Here is a 22097-nt window from a genome sequence, read left to right on the forward strand (position 1 = left end):
TGCGCGCTGAGGTTCCCATTCACTTGAAGGGCGGCAAGAGCGGCGGTGGCGGTATGATCCGCTGCCGGGGCTTGTATTCTGTGGCGGCGGCGGCCCCGCGGACGCCGCTACGGCTCTCGGCACCGCCGAGGGAGCCCCGGAGGCCCTTCCGTGCCAGCCCCGGCAGGCCCCTCGACCCCTTCCAAGGTGAGGAGCGGCTACAGGGAAGCTCCGTGGGGGGTGCCCGTTGTTTTCTCTCAGTCGCGCCTCCCTCGCGGGGTTGTTGTTTGTCTTCATCCTCCAGGATTTCCCTCTGAACCCCTCAGGCCAAAGTCCTTCCCTCCTTCCACCAAGACTGCAAGTCTCCCCTACCCAGTTCAGGAAAGGAGGGGATTTTTTGTGTGGGGGGTGTGTTGGGGGTGGCGTTTTCTGCCCGTTTTCTTCCCCTGACCTGCTCGGAGGAGCCCTTTCTGAGGCGAGGGCTGGCAGGAGGACTTGGGCCATGAGGGGGGAAATGGCCCCGCTTGACTGGACGTACCCCGTCACCCGGTTTGGCCTTTAAACGTTTGCAGGGAGGGAGTAAAATCTTCTTGAGGGCAAGTCGCCTCAGGAGTGTAGTCGAGTTTAAAATGCTTACCTTTAACGTTTAGGGGAAGAAGGTAGCCCTCCAGGGCAAAGGATTTAAGTTTTATTAAAATAAAATAGCTGTAAGGCATTAATATAATGCATATCAAACTAGCCAGAGACCTTTGGGTAGTGTGAGCAGCTTATAAAATAAATAAATAAAAAACAAAAGTGGGGGAAAGCAAATATGTAGTGGCACCTAAACTGTTATATTTTAACGTAATCTGTTGTGGGCCTTCTTTATCGGCTTCTTCAGACATAGGAGGTGGAATACGGTGATCACGCAGGAAAATGGACCGAGAGTGGTAAACGGTTGCATCTCACATGTGCGATAATTTGTGATCATCTCTGTTTAGTATTGAGCTCTTTTGAAGCCCAGTTCTGAAAACATTCCATCAAGAGACGCAAAAGCAGAGAGAGAGAGAAATTAAAGACCATCTGTAAGTAGCGTGGTGAAAAGGAACAACAGGAACAGTGTATATTCATATAGAGCAGTGATGGCGAACCTTTTTTGAGCCCGACTGCCCAAACTGGGGAAAAACAGCAACTGGTGGGCGGAAGGGGGAATCCGGGTAGAGGTGCCTCCAGACCCCACTCTGGATCCGCCACCAGTCGTGCTCAACCCTGTCAGCTGCTCAGGATCCTGGCCCACTGGCTATCGGGGTGCTAGCACCGCGGCTGCAGCCTCCTATTTGGCTGCCAGCGGTAGTGATCCATCGACTTATGGCTCGCATGCCTACAGATAGGGCTCTGCATGCCAGCTGTGGCACACATGCCATAGGTTTGCCATCGCTGATAGAGAGAATCACCAAATATACCTTTGTTAAAGGTTCCCCTTGACATTTAGTCCAGTCGTGTCCGACTCTAGAGCATGGTGCTCATCCCCGTTTCCAAGCCGTAGAGCCAGTGTTTGTCTGTAGACAGTTTCCGTGGTCACGTGGCCAGCGCGACTAAAATATACCTTTCAGCCTTGTTCTGAAATATGGGCCTGGTAGAGACATTTATCTCACATCTAAGGAGTTGACATGTTCACATTTAAAATATAACAATATTTGAAGTACTAACATATTTTTTTCCTTCTCATTTGTTCTTTTATTTTTAAAATTTTCTTTTGTTTTTGTTTGAAATCCTTGCACAGACTAACATGGGTACCTCCTCTAAGATATAACAGTCTTTAAGGTACCACTATGTTTTTGTCTTTTTAAACTTTTTATTCTTTTGTTTTTGCCTGATATGCTTGGGCAGACTAGCATGGTTACTTCTAAAACTGCAGTGTAATGCATATGCACATTCACTTATGCGTAGATATACCGTATATGAGTATACACTGTGGAAAAAAATGTAGAAATACTTTTCTTGTCCTTACAAACTAATATAGTTGCAGTATGTTTTATACCCATGTCATGTGAAATTGGAAAAAAAGCACTACCTTTGCTCAAAAGTTCCTGTCAGTTCAAAGGTTTTTTGCTGTCTAATCAACATGTTCTGGATGGCTGCATCAGTCAATTACATTTTAATTTCCAACTGTTTATATGTTGAGGAAATATCTATTCTAAGGTGATACCCAGTCACTTATGTTTTTATAAGCTTTTAAAGGAAGGACACTGTACTAATCATGTGGTATTTTGGGGCTTCCCACAGGCATTTAGGTCCCTGCTGTAAGAAGAAACTGCTGGACTTTGATAGGCCTTTCTGGTGTTTTTTTAAAAAAGTTTCCTGATTAACAGGCAGTGATTTTAAAACTGATTAATAATGATACAAACTGGGTAAAGATTTGCAGACACTGCATTCCAAGTGCTTCATCTGTTCATAAATGCTTAGAACTTGGAACAGCCAAGGGTGAGCCGAACATTCCAATCACTGGGGCTCAAAGTACACATCCATGGGGAGTTGCCAGAGTTGCTTTGAAGTTTTGGCTTTATGGGAATCAAAATGCCCTTTTGGGTTGGGAGGCCCAGTGACAAAAAGAGTGGGAATGCAGGTTTAAAATTCTGTGTAGCTCTGAAGCTTAGATAGTGAATGGTACTTGATTGATCTCTCTGTCCCTGAACATAATATATATCCTATGGTAGCTGTAGTACTAAAATGCGACTCTGTGTTCCCTGGAGAAAGGGGTGGCACACAGTAGCAATTACTCATAATTAAATCACTTTCCTTTTGTGCTTCTTCTCAGAAGGTAAAGTTAATTTTAATATGGATGCAGTATGTAATAGTTAATTTTTTTTAGACCAGGGGTTCCATACCTCCCACTTTGTGGCCCAGTTCCGGTCTGTGGCCTTGGCAGGACAGGGCCGCAGAGACAGATCTCCCACCCACCCCCTGCATGCACACACGCGCGCGCATGGCCCGCATGCACAGATGCCCTACACCCCCTGCAATTATGCCCCACGCAAGCGCGCCCTTCCCTGCAAGCGAACGCTGCCCACCCGTGAGTTCCCCCCCACAGACCCTGCCGCCCCAACCAGTCCGTGGTTCGGAAAAGGTTGGGGACCACTGCTGTAAACCATTTAGGAAGCCATTTGTAGTACTTCTAATTTAGAATATGCTGGACACATGTTGGAGCTTTAGAGAAGGTTTTTCTTGATGAGAACATTCGGAGTGATGGGCATGCTTCTTTGAAAGTTGGCTTGTCCAATACTGTCAGGTGTTCCAAAGTGTTGTTGCAGAGAAGCAATTGGTATTTTTCTAAAGCAGGGTTTGGAGCCTGTGGCCCTCCAGCTGTTTTGGGACAAGCATAACTAGTGATGAAGAATAATGAGGGTTGCAATTTGTCCCCATTTGGAGGGCCACACGTTTCCTATCCCTGTTCTTACAAGAATTCTTGGTTCACATGGAGTTCTAAGAACATTCAGTAGATTGGGGTGAAACCCTGCAGAAATGGTGATTGATTCCTAGAACTGTCCTCTGGATCTTTCCAACAGGGAAGATTTCTGGGGTGGGTGTCCAATGATTTTCTCAGCAGACAAATCCATATGTATAGGGTTCCCCAAAGATAAAAATTAATAATTGTGTGTCATAAAGTTGAATTGACATGGTGAACCTTTCTAGGGTTTTCTGGGTATAGAATATTTGAAAATGGTTAATCACTGCTTCTGCGCCCCCCCCCCCCCGACTGTGCAGTTTGTCCATGACTAAGGCTGGCTTTTGTCCCAAGAGGCATAGTGAGGAATCAAATCCCGTCCTCTGGTTCTGCCACCAGATTTCTAAACCACTGAGTTATCAACCATCCCCAAAGATGGGAAACTTTAAAAATGCAGATGAATACTATAAGAAGAGCTGACAATTCCTTATAGAATTCATTGGCTGAAGTTGAGTAATAAATTGTAGCTGCAATATGCTCATTGAATCAGTGGAACTTATTGACTCATCAAATCTCCATTGATTCAGTGAGCCTAGTCTAGCTGCAACTTACTACTGGATTTCAGCCACTGAGTACAATTGTGGTCTTAGATGACTTTTCTTCTCTGTATGTATTTCTTTTTTCAGAGATAAGCAAGGAATTTAAGAAGTTTGGTAAGAACTTGAAAGAGGCCCTTCCTGGCAATGCCTGGAGCCCACATCCTGCTTCAGTCGAATTTCCTCCAGACGAGGCTGATGTCGTCATAATTGGTGGCGGGATAATGGGCTGGTCCATTGCTTACTGGCTGAAGAAAAAAGAATCATGGCGTAGTGGCCTGAAGGTGTTGGTGGTTGAAAGGGACCTCAGTGTGAGTCGTCATTCTTTATTTTCTCTTGCCTTTGGATCCTGTGTGCCCTCATTCTGAAATATGTCAAAGAATTTTTTTTTACTCCATAGTGAATCATGCCTTGTTTGTTTTCTTTCTCAATTACAGTACTCTCAAGCATCTACAGTACTCTCAGTGGGGGGAATACGGCTGCAGTATTCATTGCCAGAAAACATCCGAATGACCCAGTTCTCTGCACACTTCTTGCGCTTAATCAATGTAGGTCATGCTGATTGGGTGTTTTCCTGATCCTTTGGAATTAAGGACATCACTCCTGCTTTTGTAATTCACTGATTCTGGGACCAGCGTCAGTGTGTTCTCGGGATCAGGAAGATGAAGTGTTAGGTGTTTTTTTTAAGGAGATGAGAAGACAGGACTGTGTTCATGCAGTTCCTTTGATGTCTTGGATGCAGTGATGGCAAGGCTGAGTGAGTGAGGAATCATGGTGCAACCAGTCGTCTTGAGACATCTGCTTTTCATCAGATACATTCCATGCTGTGCCTGTGCATTTAAAAGAGTTTTGGATGCTCTAGAGAAAGAGAGGGATATCTACTGAGCATTATCAGAGACTTACAAAGTCTTGTTACTGGCTTAAGAGGTTGCCTCCTGGCTCAACCTCCAGTTCCTTTTGTGCTTCAATTAGGAAATGTCTTTTTGTTTTGAACTCCAGCAAGCCTTTCTGAACCTTTCTAATACTACTACTGACTGTCACTTAATTTTGGAGGTAGGTTTTATAGTTAGTAGTACCTGCTAGTTACATGGATCACAGGCAGACTGTTCTCACAAGGGTACAGGGTAAAGTCATCCTGCTCCTTCCTGTGCATCCGGAGCTCCAGTCAAAGAATCAAGGTTGAAATGATAGTAAGAAGGATTTAACCCATCCAGTAACTGTTGCATACATTTTTTAAAAAAATCTAAACTATTTATGTGAACAGTACTTCGGGACATCTTTAATTTGTTAATTTTAAGTATTGTAAACAAATGGGTAGGAGTGGCAGAGAATAGCATGAGTACATTGATGCCACTGGCAGCAAGTGGCATGTTTCAATTTTGGTTTCTTCAGTAGTGCTGTTCTGTGAGTTTAAGCTGCTTCCTTGATCTGGTTCCTTCTAGATTCTTAAAAATGCCACAACCCTGTTTGGGACATTGTGGGATTTGTAGCGCAACACACCTGAGTAGGTTCAAGGCTGGGAAAAGCCAAGGGTGCAGTCCTAAGCACACTTCCCGCAGGAAGTCTTACTGGACTCTTTCTGGCTTAATTCTTAGTAAACATAGTTGGAATGTTCACACTGTGAGAGTGACAGCTCAGCCGGTGTAGATCTTGTTTTGGCAAGTTACTATTTTTCAGTATAGTATGAGGGAGACAATAATGGCCTGCCTTTTTCACAACCATGGCTGTGAAGTGATGCTCTTTGAGCTCTCATTTTACTAATTCCCATTTCATCCCTGCCTGACAACGGTAAACGTTACAGTGCAAGCAGACTGTCTTTTGGTTCTAGGACTATCTTCATGTTGCCGGTGAGCCTCCTATAGATATTCAATTTAATCCTTCTGGCTATCTCTTTTTGGCTTCAGAAGAAGGAGCCGCAGTGCTGGAAGAGAATGTGAAAATTCAAAGGTATGGATCTTTGGCAATGCCAGGAGGTGAATGAGACTGATGGGAGACAGGGCAGTGGCCTAGACGTTTTATGAATAAGGTCATTGGCAATGTTATAGTTCCATTTTCACACTACTCTTAACGGTTAGATTTTTTTTTCCTGATATTTGGTCAAGATCTTGTAATTTGAGCCCATTATTTTAGCAGGTAAAATTTGACTGCCGTATCTAATTTTTCCTCTGTTTTTCCTTTTGTGTAAAATACCACACAGTTCATTCCTCATATTGGTTGGTTCTTCATATTAAAAAAATATAGTTGGAATTGAAATGTATTAGATGCTGAAATATACAAACTAAAACACTTTGTAAGCATGACTTTTTTAAAAAAATAATTAAATGGTGGAGTGAGAGATAATCAGCCACTATTACTCTCCCCTTGCCCCCCCCCCAAATTTCCATTTTTAATGAGATGAAATGTTGTGCGTTTTTAGCAAATATGAACTGGCAGTGCTCTAATTTATTCATATATTAATTCCATTCAATTTTTATACCACCCATCTGGCTACAGTTCACAGCAAAATGAACCATAACAGAATAAATAACAGCCACAAAACATAGTTACCATATAAAAATCAAATAAACGTATCAGTCAAGCAAAATAAAAATCATTAATTAATATAACATTTATCTAGCAGATATTATCATGGACTCAGGAGGTTCAGGAGATGTTCTCCATTGGACCAACAGATTCACTGGATTAACTTGAGCAACTGTTTAGTTGACCAGTTACTGATTAAACACTGCCCTTTTCTCTAGTGCTTGTCGAGGGTTATCACCATGTTTTAAAAAATCTTTTTTATTATTTTTCAGGGAGGAGGGTGCAAAGGTCTTCCTTATGTCACCAGAGCAACTGAAAAAGAAATATCCATGGATGAAAACAGATGATGTAGCTTTGGCTTCCTTTGGTACTGGGCCATTACACCTTTATTTGTCTGAAAGCATAATAATAGCACTGTTAGCTTATGTAAAAGTCTGAGGCTTATTCCTGATGGGTGCCAACCTAAGCCTCCATGCCCTCCCCAATTATTGCCTTCTGTATCCAAAGATGTGTAGTCATTGCTCTTATATTTCATTTTGTGATGTTGACAAAGTTTAGAGGGAGATCTGGGCAGAAAAGAACAAATTTTGTTGCAGCTGCACCTACTGAGCACGTACAGTGACTTGCACAGTGTTAGGATTCTTGTCAGTTCCTTAGGAATTCACTCGTCTGCTGTGAATGTTTTCCACAGAACCTTTTGTAATGTGCAAAGGTTTAAATACCAAGACCTTTAAGCAGTATTTTTCTTCTTGCATTCTACACTGTCTCTCCCTTTAGGCTTGGAGAAAGAGGGATGGTTTGATCCTTGGACCCTACTGAATGCCTTCAAGAGAAAAGCCAAATCTTTGGGTGCCCTTGAGTACTGTGGAGAAGTGACTTGTGAGTTTTCCTCTTCGTGGTATCAACAACAAACTGTTTTATCTCCCAGCGGTTCTTGGGCTGCCATTCCAAGTGGTGAAGGTTTCTGGGAGTTGTAGCCCAACAACATTCGGGTTACCCAAGGTTTGAAACCACTGTTCTAGACAAAGCAAACAGAATTGAATTGGCAAGAGACTTAAAGGGCAAAATCTGCTTTCTTTAAATTGAAGTTACCAGGAGTAAGGGGAAAATTTAGGCTCAGCCACAACAGTGTCTGAGTAAAGCACTTTGTTCTTCTCCATTTATTGCTTTCAGAAGAAGTATATATTTTAGTTCAGAGTCAGTGTGGAACGGGTGCATGAATCAAGCACACCACTAGATAAAGCAAAGAAATGTATACAGTGGTGCCTCGCTTAGCGATTGCTTCGTTTAATGATGTGTTCGCTTTGCGATGGGTTTCTTTGAGGAATTTTCTGCATCGTTTAACGATGTTCTCTATGGGGAAATTTCACTTAACAATGTCCGTTTTTGCTCATTTAAAACTGTGTTAAAATGTTTGAAACCTGTTTTAAATGCTTGGAATAGTTAGTCCACCTTGTGAAACCTATGCACACTTAGTTTGACTTTGTTCTGAGTCTTCGTTAATTTTTGGTGATTTTTTGTTTTCCCCATTTAAATCCATTGAACGGACAGGACAGTCCAATGCTTTTCAATGAGGGAAAAACAAAAAATCACCAAAAATTAACGAAGACTCAGAACAAAGCCAAACTAAGTGTGCGTAGGTTTCACGATGTGGACTACCGATTCCAAGCATTTAAAACGGGTTTCAAACATTTTAAGACACTTAAAAATGAGTGAAAATGGACATCGGAAAGCCATTGAAATGCATTGAGTCGGCTTCAATGTATTTCGATAGCTTTCCGATGGGGGAAACATTGTTTCACTTAGCGATGTTTCCTGTGGGGATTTTCGCTTAAGGACGGTAATCCATTCCCATTGGAATGGATTAACCGGTTTTCAATGCATTCCTATGGGAAATGGTGTTTCGCTTAACGATGTTTTCCCATAGCGATGTTTTTTTGAACCAATTAACATCGTTAAGCGAGGCGCCACTGTAGTTATATATATGTAGTTACCGCAGCTAGAATTATTTATGCTAAAAATTGGAAAAGTCAGGTGGTACTGAAACAAGATCTTATGGAGATGGTAAAGGCAACGGCAGAAATGGACAACTTATCAGAAGTGATTAAGAACTATCCATTACAAAAGGCAACAAAAAGATGGGGCTTATTCCACAAATGGCTAGAGTCATCAGATAGTGCTCGAATAACATAGATCAAAATGTGAATTAAAATAGGGAAGGCAGAAAATAGAATAGCAGAGTTTGAATCTTGATATTGCAATATGAATAGAATTGATGTTAGCATTTTTTGTTTCTCCTCCCCCCCCAACCCAATTTTAAAAAGGCCTTACAATCGTACCCTTTCTGCAGAATGATACAGGTTTGGTACTTAGGAATGATAATGATGGACTAGATTAGGAGAAAAGTGCATCCATCTAGATGTTTAATGATCTAATAACAATAATCTTGGAACTGCAGAGCTGGAATGGACCCTATGGATCATTGAGTCCAGCCTGTATCAAAGCCACTGAGCTATTTGTTGCACTATAACTCCCAGTATTCTTCACCATTGGCTGTGTTGCCTATTGATGGGAGCTGCAGTTCCAACAACATCTGGCAGGCTGCAGTTTGCCCAACCCTGAAAGAGAAATCTATTTGTGTTTTTGTTCTTAAGTCAAGGGAACAGTTACCAATTGTATTTATTGCACGTAGGGGGTCAGACCGTTGGTTCTTTTAGCCCAGTATTGTTGACATGAACTTCTACAGGCTCTTCAGGGCTTCAGGCAACAGTTTTTCCAACCATATCTATAAGCACCAGGAATTAAATGTAGGTCTGGCTACGTGCAAAGCATCTATTTATTGATCTGTAGCTTTCCCTATACAATGCTGTTTTTTAAGATCCATAAGGAGCTAACTAGAACTGCTGCTGTATGTTTGACTCTCTGCTCCCTACAGCTTTCTCCCTGGAGTCCACAGAAATGATAACCGCTGATGGGGAGAATGCTTTGCTCTCTCGCATCAAGAGTGTTAAAGTAAGTCCTTTGTTTAGCTGCCGCAGTTGGGTCTGAGTCCGAATGGTGTTGCAATGGCCGGGGTCCTGCCCTTCAACCATTGCAACACACAGGATGCCTCTAGACAGAGAAAAGTGACCTTGCAGTGTGTGTGGTACAATGGCACAATTTCCAAAAGAACTTAACAATATTGTCTCTTCATTTTTCCACCCCTAATCTTCTGTGTGAGCCAAGATTCATATTGGCTTGGGCTGCTGTGCAGGCACACTGAAAATACACGCGGGGGTCATGGTTTCTGGCAGCATGCTCTGCTGTTTTCTTCTCTTTCATTGGCAAATGTGATTTGAAAAAACAGCAGGCAAAGCCACCCAAATAGGCTAAGCTGGAAGTGGCCGTTCTACCCTTTTATGAGGCAAACAAAATTGGAATGCAAGATGCCACTTTTGAGGTGCAGGAAATGTTTGAATTAGTGCTTTTTTTAAAAAAAAAAATCTTGCTTGTCTCTTCTCCTGTTTTTGTCACAAAGACACCCTGCTGGCTTTTTTTTTGAACACCTGGGCGTACAACTTAAAATTCTTCCCTCCTATGCCATTTCCTAGATCCGGATTCCCTACATTTTTGAATCTGCCACAGTTTCTTCTGGCATGGTGGTGAATACGGCAGGTGCCTGGTCAGGCAAAGTAGCAGAGATGGCCAGGATTGGGACCGGGCAGCCAGGCACGCTGTCAGGAATCAAGTTGCCCGTGGAACCCAGGAAAAGGTGTGGTTAAACTCAGGAGGTCACTAATTCATGGACAACATGCAGACAACAGTTTTTGCTCTATTGAACATCATACATAATGTCCCCTCTTTGTCTCAGAAAAGATAGGCATATATTTTAAGACTTAAATATGAAAGGGGTGGGGCTTGCATAAGTGATGGCTGACAATTATTCATTTCAGTGGATCTACTCTAGGATAGGTTAAGCCAGTCATGATGAGCCTCAGCTTCCTACACTTTAAAAGCAGAGGTCAGGAATTTGATGGTTCTCCGGGTGTTGCAGACGATGGCTTCCCTTAGCTGTAGTCAGTGTAACAAAGAGGCAGGAGAGCACCTAAAATTGTGCAACAGGTTCTTTATTTTCTGTCCTGTACGGGTAGCCTGCCTGGCTCTCGCTTCCAAAACAGCTACCTGTTGTTGTTTCTCTGTTCCTTTCTATTTCATCTTCAAAAACCAACTTTTCAGAAGTGTCTCAGCTTTTGTGTTGTGTGTGGTATGTACAGGGAACTCTCGTCTGACTTGCCGTCGCTCTAATAGGGTTTTCAAGAAATGTGAGACATTGAAGGAGTGGTTCTACAAATACCTGCCACCTTCACCCATGAGTTCCCATGGCTGAGTGGGGATTTGAACCCTAGTCTCCTGAAGCCTCGTCTGTCAATCTATCCACCCAGCCATAGTGTTTCCCTTTGTGTTTCATTAGCTATTTAGAGCTCTAAACAGCTCTAAATCTCAGTCATTACACAACAGCCAGAGCCTAATTACATAAAGAGAAATCTGGCAGGACTTTGCTAAAATGCAATCAGCAGAGTGACTCTTGCCTTCTTTCCTAAGTCCCACAGAAAGGAAAGATGGTAAATACCTCCGTAATAAGCGCAGGTCCCTAAAATCTCCTTTAATGGATCTTCAGTTGTAGCTTTAGGAAGAGAAATTTGGCCACACAATTTGGAGAGTCTCAACTATAGAATAACTCACTGACATGGGTTAGGGCTTTGATTCTCCAGCGTCTTTCAAGACAAGAGCCAGCCTGTGTAGCCTTGCGCAAGCTGCACAGACCCAGGGGGACCCAGAAGAAGGCCGTGGTAAATCACCTCTGACTTCCCTAAACTAGAAAACTGGAAATGGCCACTTACTCACCATAAATCAGAATTGACTTGATAGCATGTGATGATGGTGATGATTAGAGGTGAAGTGGCTCTCCAGGTTTTGCTAGACTACTGTCACCCTTGATTATGCTTTCTGGAGTTTATCCGTTTTATTTCTTTATTATGTAGATGTATGTCCCGCTCATTCTTCTTTCAGCTCAGGGCAGTGTGCCCTGGTACTCCTGTCTTTCCAACAGTCCTGTGAATGTCAGGCTGATGGAGAGCAATCATCCCAAAATCACCCGCCAAATTTCATGGCTTATGGGGTGGGTGGCAGGAAATCGAAGCTGGTTCTCTTACATCTGTGCAACATTTTAACCACTACATCACAATCTGACAGCACCGGGAAGGCCTCATGTCTCCATATGCCTGGGTAAACCAGAACCAGGCTAGGTGGGCCAGTGGATTTAATCTAAGGATTTAATGAAAGGCAGCTCTTTCCATGGGCATAGAATTTACAAGAGAAATGTTGATACATTGGAGTGAAGCATTGGTTTAGGTACCTGGCTGTGGAACAAGAAGCCGGGAACTCGGTTCCCCTCTGTGCCTCTTTGACGGGCTGGACTTGATGATGCACAGGGTCCCTTCTAGCTCTGCAGTTCTAAGATAATTATGATTATTATACAGTACATTATTATTACATTTCTGGATCAAATGCTTTTCTCTTTATCCTTCCCCTAGATATGTCTATGTGTTCCACTGCCCTGATGGGCCTGGCTTGGGGTGCCCTTTTGTAATTGACACGACAGGAGCTTACTTCCGAAGGGAAGGTTTGGGTGGCAACTACGTTGGAGGCTGCAGCCCTTCAGAAGTGAGTTTACTCTGTGTGTGTGTGTGTGTGTGTGTGTGTGTGTGTGTGTGTGTGTGTGTGTGTGTGTGTGTGTGTGTGAGAGAGAGAGAGAGAGAGAGAGAGAGAGAGAGAGAGAGAGAGAGAGAGAGAGATGAGAGACAACAGCCCGTAAACAAAGAGGATTTGGCAGTCCTGATGTTCTTTCACTGAGCTGGAGGGAGGCTGTCTCATAAGAATATCACAGAAGCAAGTGGCTTGTTTTTTTAATTGTTTGTTTATAAAGCTAGTAAAATACTCCAAACTCATCATTCTGCCTCCCCAAAGGGTTTAGGAGTACATATGTCATTCTCCGTATGTATAATGTATGTATGTATCATATATGCATGTGTGTATGTATACCGTCTCTACACGCTTTTTACTTTCTCAACAATTCTATGGCAGTCTGAGATTTCAGAGAATAAACCAGTAACTATTGTAGCTGAGCAAGGATTTGAATACAAAGTTCCCCAGAATCAAAGTAAACATGTTTAGCATATATTTAGAAGTGCAACTCCTTCAAAGGGTGGAAAATGTTTGTCGTAGCCTGTGATTTTCCTCACCTTTGTATCTTACATGGAGCTGTGCTTTGTTTTGTGATTGGTCTTTGAATGGTATGCATAAGCTAACTTTTCAAGTTTGATAATTGATGCATAAATCTCTAAGGAAATCCTGTCACTAGAGGAAAAAATGTGGTAATCACAGGAAATAAACATTGTCCTCATATGAATAAAACGTATTTGAAATCCAACACACTTACCAGTACACCAGAGTGACTGTTGGATGGTTGAGCATCTTCAGCATCCCTAGAGCCTACCTGAGCTTCATGCGGCTATTTGGGACTTTCCTCTTCTAAGTCTCTTTTCCCACCTTCTTGAGAGGAAAAGCCTTACAGCACCTGCTTTCTAGAAGAGATGGAAAGGGCAAACAAAGCTTTCTACTGCCAATGCCCTTAGATGGACACTTACATTCCAGTGTCTCCAATATGTTATCTGTTTAGGTGACAGTGTCTTCATTTGCTCTCAGGAGGAAGAACCAGATATCCAAAACCTGGAAGTAGATCATGAGTTCTTCCAGGAGAAAGTGTGGCCGAAGCTGGCCCACCGGGTGCCAAGCTTTGAATCACTGAAGGTAAAGTAATGATTGGAAGGAGGTTGAAGAGTTACCCTTCTCTTAATATCTTTAAGTGACAGGGTGGGTGTGATAAGGAGAACCCACTATTTCTAAATATTCATGCATGCAATGCAAAAGTAATTGTTACCCCCTCTTCCCAGCCTCTCCTGCAGCAAAAGTAGCAATATCATCAGAATATGTAATCAACATATTAACATTTCAGCATGGTTCACAAGGGGTACACATTTTTGTACGAGTCCAGTATCCACAAATAAAATCTCTGAAATGTTGCCCCTCTGAAGTAAACAAATTTGAAAGTTTTATTCTTGTTGCGCAAGGTTTGTGTGTAATTTTTTTCCCCTGTATTTGCAGTGGTTCCCAACCTTGGGTAACCCAGGTGTTCTTGGACTGTATTTCCCAGAAACCCCGGCCATCACAGCTAGTGAAAAGGGTTTCTGGGAGTTGGAGTCTGAGAACACCTGGGTTGCCAAAGGTTGGGAGCCACGGCTGTAGCGCAATCTGCTACATTTCGTCTCCAGGGGCTTTGCCACTGCTGGGAAATGGAGTACGCAGAACTCCTTGAAAGTATTGGGAAGGAAGTCGTGACAAAAGTTACTTTCATTCACTGCCTTTCCTGGTAAACTCCCATGGATAGAAGGCAAAGAGACTGGCTTCCTCACAGAGGTGTGGATTTCGATCCTTAACCAGACTACTACTGTATTTAATTAGGATTAGATTGGATTAGATTGGCCCATTTGTAAGTTCACGAATGGCTGCCTTTTTTCTTTTTTTTAACACCTTGGGCCTTTTAGGTTCATCCACACATCCCTCAGTCTTGCCTTTGTTCATTGACAGGATCCATTGATTGACAGTAGCTTGATGTTTACTTCTGACAGGTGAAGAGTTCTTGGGCCGGTTACTATGACTATAACACTTTTGACCAGAACGGGGTGATTGGATCGCACCCATTGGTGAGCAACCTGTACTTTGCCACAGGCTTCAGCGGCCATGGATTACAACAGTCCCCCGCAGTTGGCCAAGCCATCGCTGAACTCATCATGGACGGTCAATATAAAACCATCGACCTGACGACATTCTCTTTTGATAGAATCCTCAGAGGGGAGAAAGTTCTAGAAAGGAATATCATCTAAATAAGTGGGGAGTCCATTTGGGTGGTGAGTCGAAAGATTTCAATTTTAATTCCTTCACCAGTGTAGTGATTGAATATTCTTAACGGCCCTTCAGGCTGACCATTTTGCCTCTCGTTTCCTACTTTATGTTCTGCTCCAGCCCTTGTGGGTGTTTCAGAAACTTCTCTCATTTGATTATGCCTTCTGCAGGAAAGACGCTTTGTTACAGGCCACAGTCAATGGTCAGTTATAACAACCAGTTTACTAAGTGGTCATGATCAAAGTGCTGAAAATGGTTGGTAGAGGAACACTTTGACCCTCCAGATATTTTGGATGACAGCCTTTGACATCTGCTATGCTAGCTGGGGCTTCTGGAAGCTGAAATCCACCCATAACATCTAGAGAACTTCATGATGACCGACTCCATCCACTCCTCTGCTGCTGCTGCTGCTGCTGCATTACATGCCTTTGGCAGAACTTCTATGTTAACTTAGGTATTGGGGGAGGACGTTGACTGATAAGAGTAAGTTTCCTCCTCTCCATATCACCTTTTGCCACCTACTTCATCTTGGACTCCTTCTGCTCCTCCTTGGCTGAGGTCTGTATTAAGAGAAAGAGAAGCAACTATTCATGAACCTTAGCGGAGTCAGAGGATTATGCTAGAGTGCAGAATACAGACGTAAGTCTCAGACAGTGCTGTGGCCAGGCTGGATAAAAGTCAATACAGTGGTGCCTCGCACAGCGAGGTTAATCCGTTCCGGATTAACCCTTGCTGTGTGAAACATCGCACTACGGAAAGTAAAAAGCCATTGGAACGCATTAAACAGGGTTTAATGCGTTCCAATTTGGCCGAATACTCACCGTTGTGTGATGTTCCAGTATAGCCGGCAGCCATTTTCGCACCCTCCCCTCGCTGAACGAGGGCGCGAAAACGCTGCGATCAGCTGTCCGGCGGGTCCAAAATGGCCGCCGGAACAGCCGAAATGGCGGGGCGCAGCGTTTTCGCGCCCTTGGTAAGCAAGGGGAGCGCGCGAAAATGCTGCCGGAAGCCCCGAAATGGTTGCGCGCAGCCATTTCGGGGCTTCCGCAGTGTTTTCGCGCGCTCCCCTTGCTTACCAAGGGCGCGAAAACGCTGCGCCCCGGCCCCTTTCGGCTGTTCCGGCGGCCATTTTGAAGCCGTGGAACAGCTGATCGGCGGGTCGCAAAGCGAAGGTCGGTAAGCGAACCGCTTACTGACCTTCGCTCTGAATTTTCCCCTATGTAGGTGCCGTTTTGCAATCGCATTTGCGATCGCAAAAACGGCATCGTTATGCGGATTCGTCGCTCTACGGAGCGACCGTTGTGCAAGGCACCACTGTATTTTAAAAATAAATGGATTTAATTCATAATTTTTTAAAATATATATATTTTATTTAAATGGTCAACATTTCATTATTTAAAATTCTGATTAGTTTGGCTTAAATCAAATCCATCCAGGCTATGGTACTTCAGTTGTGAAATGCCCTCTCCATTTGACGTTGTTGTTGGACTTTGCCTTGGTGCCAAGCTTTTCACTAAAGTGTTTGGGAACTTTAGACCATCCCATGTCTAGGTTAGGGATTTATGATAGCATGTGCCATTTTAGATAATCTCATTTTACTGCCAATAGTTTACCATGTGATCTGATGATACAAGATGAAATAATATTAATGATGAGAATGTGAATAAACAAGTGGCTTCGCTTTCCTTCCTAGCTCACCTTCCTGAAAGTTAGGAACCTTAAGTTAAGTCCCCTCCATCAAGGGGCGTATTGAGTTCAAAGTTTCCTGAAACCATAGCCTTTCAGATGCATCAAGGAAGTTTACAAACAACTCATAAAAGCAAACCTTCCCCTGAATCTCAGTCCTAGGTTATCCTTTATACTATCTCTGAGAATGAAGGTCTTTTTTTGGTTAATAGCCATTGATAGGACTTGTACAACAATTGTTTAAAAAGATACCTTGCCTTGGTTTTTATGAGTCCCTGAACAAGACAGTAGCACTGGGATATAGACGGTGTTTGGTGACCCAGACAAGGAGCAGCCAGCCCTCCACTTTCACAAACACCTGACTTGTATTGCGAGAATGCCACTGTGGCAAAATATTTGGCAACCTTAATACTGGAGCCCTTCTTGACAGGTACTGAAGTGGAATGAGTCTCCTGAATGAGATGATCTTGAGAATATTGGTTCAGATTGCATCTTGGTGTTTGTCTGCTTCTGTGGCAACAGGAGCCGCAAACCAGGATGATTTAAGGCAGCTTCAGAAATAGAAAACAGTCTACATATAAACATAGTGGAGCATAGTGTATGAAATTAAGGTATAACTTGGCACCAGTATACAAATGTTTCAGTATTTAGATGATAGCCGCACAGAAACCTTGCAAGTTACTCTTTTTTGTAAACAACTCTCTTCACTGTTTTAGGACCAGGAAAGTCCTTTTGTAGAAACAGGAAGAGACTGGTTGGTCGTTTCTGGTGTTTTTTTTTTTTTTAAAGGCCTGGTTTTGGGGAGACAGTGGCAACTTATTTACTGTAAAAACCTCCCTCAATTTTTTTTTCCGAAGTATGGGGTAGAAGAGGGATCTGTATTTTACTCCCTCCCCTCCCCTCTTGGTTGCTTGATACGAGACCTTGTGGGCCTGGGGATGGGGACCTGCAAGTCTCAACTCACTGTTGAGTCCAACTTTAAGTTGCGCCAGCAACTCAGACTCAACTTGGGGTGTTTTTGGAAAACTCCAATTTGACTTGCGACTCAGACCTGTTTGTCTCTGTGGACCTCTGTACCTGCCACCGGCACCATCCTTGGAGGCAGCAGCCTTCCAGGTGCCGGGCCCTGCCCTCTGCGCATGCACCGGCCTCTCAGCTCCTGGAAGAGAAGCTGGGCTTGCCTGCCTCTGAAGGCAGTGGTGATGAGTAGCAGACAGCAGCGGCAAGTGGGGATGTGCATGTGCTCGCTCCGGCTTCCCTTTTCTGTGCATGCGCCCCCAGGGGAGGTCCATCAAGTCAAGACTTTGGACTCGGGACTCCATCCCAGAGGACTTGGACTGGACTTGCCAACATTTCGGCTGTGTGCTCGCAATTCAGCTCCATTCCTTTATTCTGCTTTTTGAAATTCTTCTTTTACGAATTAAAGATAGTAATTGACACACAAACTTATGATCAGTTGTTTGGAAAGAAAAATGCAAAAGGGTTTAATATAATAATTAATGGCTTTAATCCCTTTGTTATGTCTTCAACTCTTTGAAATAGTGCTACAATGTGCATTTTCTCTCAGTAGAAAATACATATTTTAGCACTTTTCAAATGGTAAGAAGTACTGTACACTATCAAGTGGCATTTGCAGAAAGAGCAGAAGAAAGCATTTTTCTTTTCACCAGAAAGGACTGGTGGATCTGAGAAGAACATCCATTTTGCACGTCCTGCTCTTGACCATCTTCAAGCATACTTTTCATTCACTTTTAATCTTTACTTTCTTTGTCTGAACGTTCGCTTTCAGGGGAGCGTTGGGCCGCTTTCGATCGGCACCTAGGGGAGAAAAAACATTCAGCATCACTATGTTCAAAACATCTGCAGTGCTTCTAAATTGACATATTACCCTTTAGAAATATGGGGATGTTTGTTTCAAATATCAAGCTAAGTGTGGGACATGCCTTCCTACGCTCACCCTGTGAGTTCATGTCTTGAGGCTAAAAGCAGAATTGAAATTCTTGCAAATCCAACACCAGTATTTACTATGAAAAATAGCATCACCTCCTGAGGGTAGGTAGACCTTCAAATACCCTTTCTGATATCCTAAAAAAAGCTTTCTGTCCTGTGGCAGGAAAAACAAGAGATCCAGAACACATAGCTACTTCCCATAGTATATACAATTAATACCCGTAATTATATATTACACCATTAATATCCACAGGAATTCCCAAAATGAACAAGTATACGCCAGTGTGCCAGCCAGTGCTTCTGAACAATCAAAGAAGTTTAATGTAAAGATGTACAGTGCAAAAGACCAAGCCATAAGGGAGGCTGCAGCTATGTCTCTGCATGATTTGCTGCTCTTCCCTTTCTGGATCGGATGTCTCTCTCAATGCAAAGATCAATAGCAGAATCACAAGGTCTTTACGGCTACATAGACCATTGCTCTCAGTGCCTCTTCTGAGCACCAGTGTTCTAACAAAGGGAGCCACTATGGGTTAGATTATGAATAAGAAATAAGAAACCAGTGGCTAGTGAGTTAGAAACAGGTGGCCCCTCAATGAAAAACTAATAATTTCTGGAAACGAGGAGCAGCTGGCTGGTTCGTGTCCACACCTCAAACCCCCCCTCCCCGGCACAAGTCTTTTGAGCATCTTGTGATCTGGTTGGGAAGGCCTTTGTGAACAGAGTAGCCTAGTGGGTAGAGTACAGTAGAAGGCGAGGAGGTGTGAGATCCTGGTTCCCGCCTTGAAACCTGTGATTTCTCTCAGCCTAGTCTATCTCGCAGGGGTGTTTGTGGGATACACGGAGGAGCGGGAGAGACACCGATGCTGCCTTGAGATTCAGGGAAGGCAATGGGGGGGGGGGGTTTAGCCCCATGTTGTGATGTTTACATATGTGTCTGAGTATGTTTGTATTCACATATATTATTAAATTTGTAAAATTCTTATGTTTTATTGTATACACCTTATTGGAAGCCACCCAGAGTGGTCTGCCAGACCAAATGGGCGGGATATAAATCAAATAAATAAAATAAAATAGATTATCCCTATTTTGATAATGCTCTGTAGTGTCAAGGTATTTGGCATTGCCATTTGCTGGACATTTTGGATGCGAGTACCCAAGCTATAAAAATGCTCTGTTTTCATAGGTGCTACTCACCTTTCTTATTGCTGGTGTCCCCTTGTGCTTGGGCAGCCAGAGTTGATGACCGCCGTGCATAAGCGGCTTTCATCCGTTCAAGATTCCTCTTGCGGACTTCTTCATGCACAACAATGGGCCGGGGGTAGTCTTTGCCAATGATGCAGCCTGCGCGCTCTTGGATGCTCCGTGGTGCTTTCCAAGGCTCATAAATATAGTCACTTGGGAACTTCTGGAGGAAGGGGAGGTATTTTCTGAGCAGCATGTTGCAAAGCAAATGCAGGAAGTCAGTTGTAATGAAAAAGCTTGTGACCCTAGTAAACATTTCTTTGCACTGCTGGGCAGATGTGGCTCTCTAGGGATTGTTGAACTTCACCTCATATCATCAGCTGTGCTGGCTAAGAGTGATGGAAGCCTGAATTCTCTTGGCATCTTCAGTGCATCCTCTGCAATATATTAAGTCTGATCTGCAGGGCTGACATTAACCGGTAATTCAGGATCACGCAACCTCAGCTCTGCTAGAGGGCCAAATTCCAATTTGAGGGCTACTGTTGTCATCCCCACAAAAAAAAAATCTGCATGATCCACTGCCTAAAAAACAACACTCTTGACACCTTTCCCATCTAATCTACTTTTTAATGTTTATTCCATATTCAAACTACAACTATACTTACTTTATATATTCTCCATGTTTGTCTGTTTTCTTGCCAAAGGCGACTGGCGAGTAGACACGGAAAAACTGGTGGAAAAAGGCACTTGCAGAAAGCCACTGCCAGTTACCAGCATTCAGCGACCAATCAGCATCGAGCAGAAGTTCTTCAAAAACCTGAAATGGAGCAATTTGGAAAAGATTAAAACCCTTCAGGATCTCCCGGGTTCAACAGACATCAGAACAGTTACTTCTTTTACTCCAAATCCCTAGAATTCCATGGCCATTGTGGTTTTGGAATTTTTATGCTATTTTTTCAATTGTTTTATGATTGAATAATTTATTGTAATTTAACTCGACTTCTATTTTAACTATTATGAGCTGCCTTAATTTCTTTGTGGAAGAAAGAGTGTATAGAAATGATATAAGTAAATAAATGAAATAAGTTATAAATTCTGGGACCTGGAGTCCCCAAAAGTAGATTTTCCAGACTTTAGACATCAGTTATGCTGCAGGGAAGCCTGAGCATCTGACCTGTTCCTAGAGCAACCCCTGATAAGCTAGTGCCTTTGAGATACTACTGGACTGAAATTTGTCTCAGTGTGGTGGCTAATGGGGAGGGAACATGGAATCAAAGTCCAAAACATCTGGAGAACCAGTTGGAAAAGCTTATCACAAAGGCAGTTTTGTATTGATTACAACAGTGGTTCTCAGCCTAGGGTAACCCAGATATTCTTGGACTGCAATTCCCAGAAACCCTGGCCAGCTCAGCTGGTGGTGCAGGCTTCTGGTTATTGCAGTCCAAGAACAGCTGGATTACCTAAGGTTGGGATTCACTGGGCTATAAATTAGCTGGAAGCATCATGATTCTAAAAGCAATCTTCCACCGCAATTAAATCATGCACATCAAAAAAACCACAGCCCCCTTTCAGATGATCACAAAAGGCCATATGGGACCCAGAGAGGAAAAGTGCAAGAATGGAAAAGTGTTGTCGTCCCTTAATCCTGTTACGTACCACTAAGTTGTTATAATACGTATATCAGGCCTATTAAAGTAACTAGATACTTTGAAATATATACTGTATCACCAAAACAGCAGAGAGATAAAAGCTTTGTGCTGAGAAGGATTAAATGTAATTGCTATTATCCTGTTCGGGTTTTTTGAATGCACAACAGAAACAGTGTCACCAGCAGCTGCAGACTGCTGCTGATTTAAAGAGAGAGAGAGAGATAATTTTAATTTGGTGGTGTATGTAGCTTCTACATAATGATAGAGAACACACATAAAACTCAAAATATTTTAATTGGTAGCAGTCTGCTACTAACAATGACATCATTTATCCTGCACAGATGAGATGTGCAACAGGATACTGACCAGTGGTTCTGTTTGTAACTTGTAGATGGTCATTTTATCCTAACCAGAGCTGGGTGGTTTCTGTTGTTCATTAAAAGCAGTTCAAAGAGGATGAAGGGAGAATCCTTCTTTAACAGAACCTGTACTCTGCCTGGCCTGTGAGGCATCAATTGTTACTGATATTGCACCAGTCCCCTAACTATTTCAGTTTTCCTCTAGCTACAAGCAGAATTTTGAACTCTGGTACTTTCACAATGCCCCCCCAGCCTGCTTTCACCTTTTGGCCCTCCTCCCATGAGATCCAGAGGTCTCCTCGTGTCAGGAAGCATGCCACAGCATGCCGTGCTAAATGATGGATCCAGCCTTCTGTACGCAGCTGTGTCATGATGGCATCTATGAAAGGGTACCCTGTCCGTCCCTGCCAACAAGAAGAGGAGGTGACAGTTGTGTTAATTCTGTTTCCTAGCTGTTAATGTGACATTAAGCACTGCAAATTTAAACATGGAAAAACTCTTTAGAAATGTAACATGCTCACTCAAATGGTGTCAACATCTGTTTGCAGAGATTCCAAAATGTTGATGCATTCTTGCTGCATTCCAAATGGAAGTTACAAACAGTGTTTATTTAAAAACTTATGATCCAGAGAGAATATGAGAGATTTGCCATTGTAGAGATAGTTTATGCAAATACAGTTTGCTCAGAGTGAACTGCAAGCTGCTAAATCAGTTTTACTGTATTACACCATGTGAGAATAGTATAATC

At 43.0% G+C, this 22097-nt stretch overlaps 2 protein-coding genes across 4 annotated transcripts in view; one reads left to right on the plus strand and one right to left on the minus strand.

Annotated features, from left to right (window-relative positions):
• On the plus strand, positions 1–20463 carry FOXRED1 (FAD dependent oxidoreductase domain containing 1). Of its 3 annotated transcripts, XM_020811348.3 has the most exons (12): positions 1–186; positions 4090–4310; positions 4437–4547; positions 5828–5946; positions 6795–6889; positions 7300–7401; positions 9458–9534; positions 10113–10273; positions 12096–12225; positions 13267–13371; positions 14250–14528; positions 20046–20463. In XM_020811348.3, the coding sequence occupies exons 1-11, from the start codon at positions 54–56 to the stop codon at positions 14502–14504; spliced, it is 1509 nt and encodes a 502-aa protein (XP_020667007.3). In that variant the 5' UTR covers positions 1–53; the 3' UTR covers positions 14505–14528; positions 20046–20463. The 3 variants fall into 3 exon arrangements, with proteins under 3 accessions (XP_020667007.3, XP_072835033.2, XP_072835032.1); XM_072978931.2 differs by lacking the exons at positions 1–186; positions 4090–4310 and having other exon boundaries at positions 4530–4547; positions 5904–5946; XM_072978932.2 differs by lacking the exons at positions 1–186; positions 4090–4310; positions 5828–5946.
• Positions 17693–22097, minus strand: part of LOC110088812 (cryptochrome-1) — an 11237-nt gene continuing 6832 nt past the window's right edge. Inside the window, exons 8-11 of the mRNA XM_020811347.3 lie at positions 21613–21753; positions 20007–20158; positions 19354–19586; positions 17693–18027 (exon numbers count right to left, since the gene is read on the minus strand). Of these exons, the coding sequence (XP_020667006.3) occupies positions 17951–18027; positions 19354–19586; positions 20007–20158; positions 21613–21753 (603 nt within the window). The 3' untranslated portion in view covers positions 17693–17950. The remainder of the gene's footprint in view (positions 18028–19353; positions 19587–20006; positions 20159–21612; positions 21754–22097) is intronic.

The sequence above is a fragment of the Pogona vitticeps genome, chromosome 8 (assembly GCF_051106095.1).
Source record: "Pogona vitticeps strain Pit_001003342236 chromosome 8, PviZW2.1, whole genome shotgun sequence".
NCBI classification, from domain to species: Eukaryota; Metazoa; Chordata; class Lepidosauria; order Squamata; family Agamidae; genus Pogona; species Pogona vitticeps.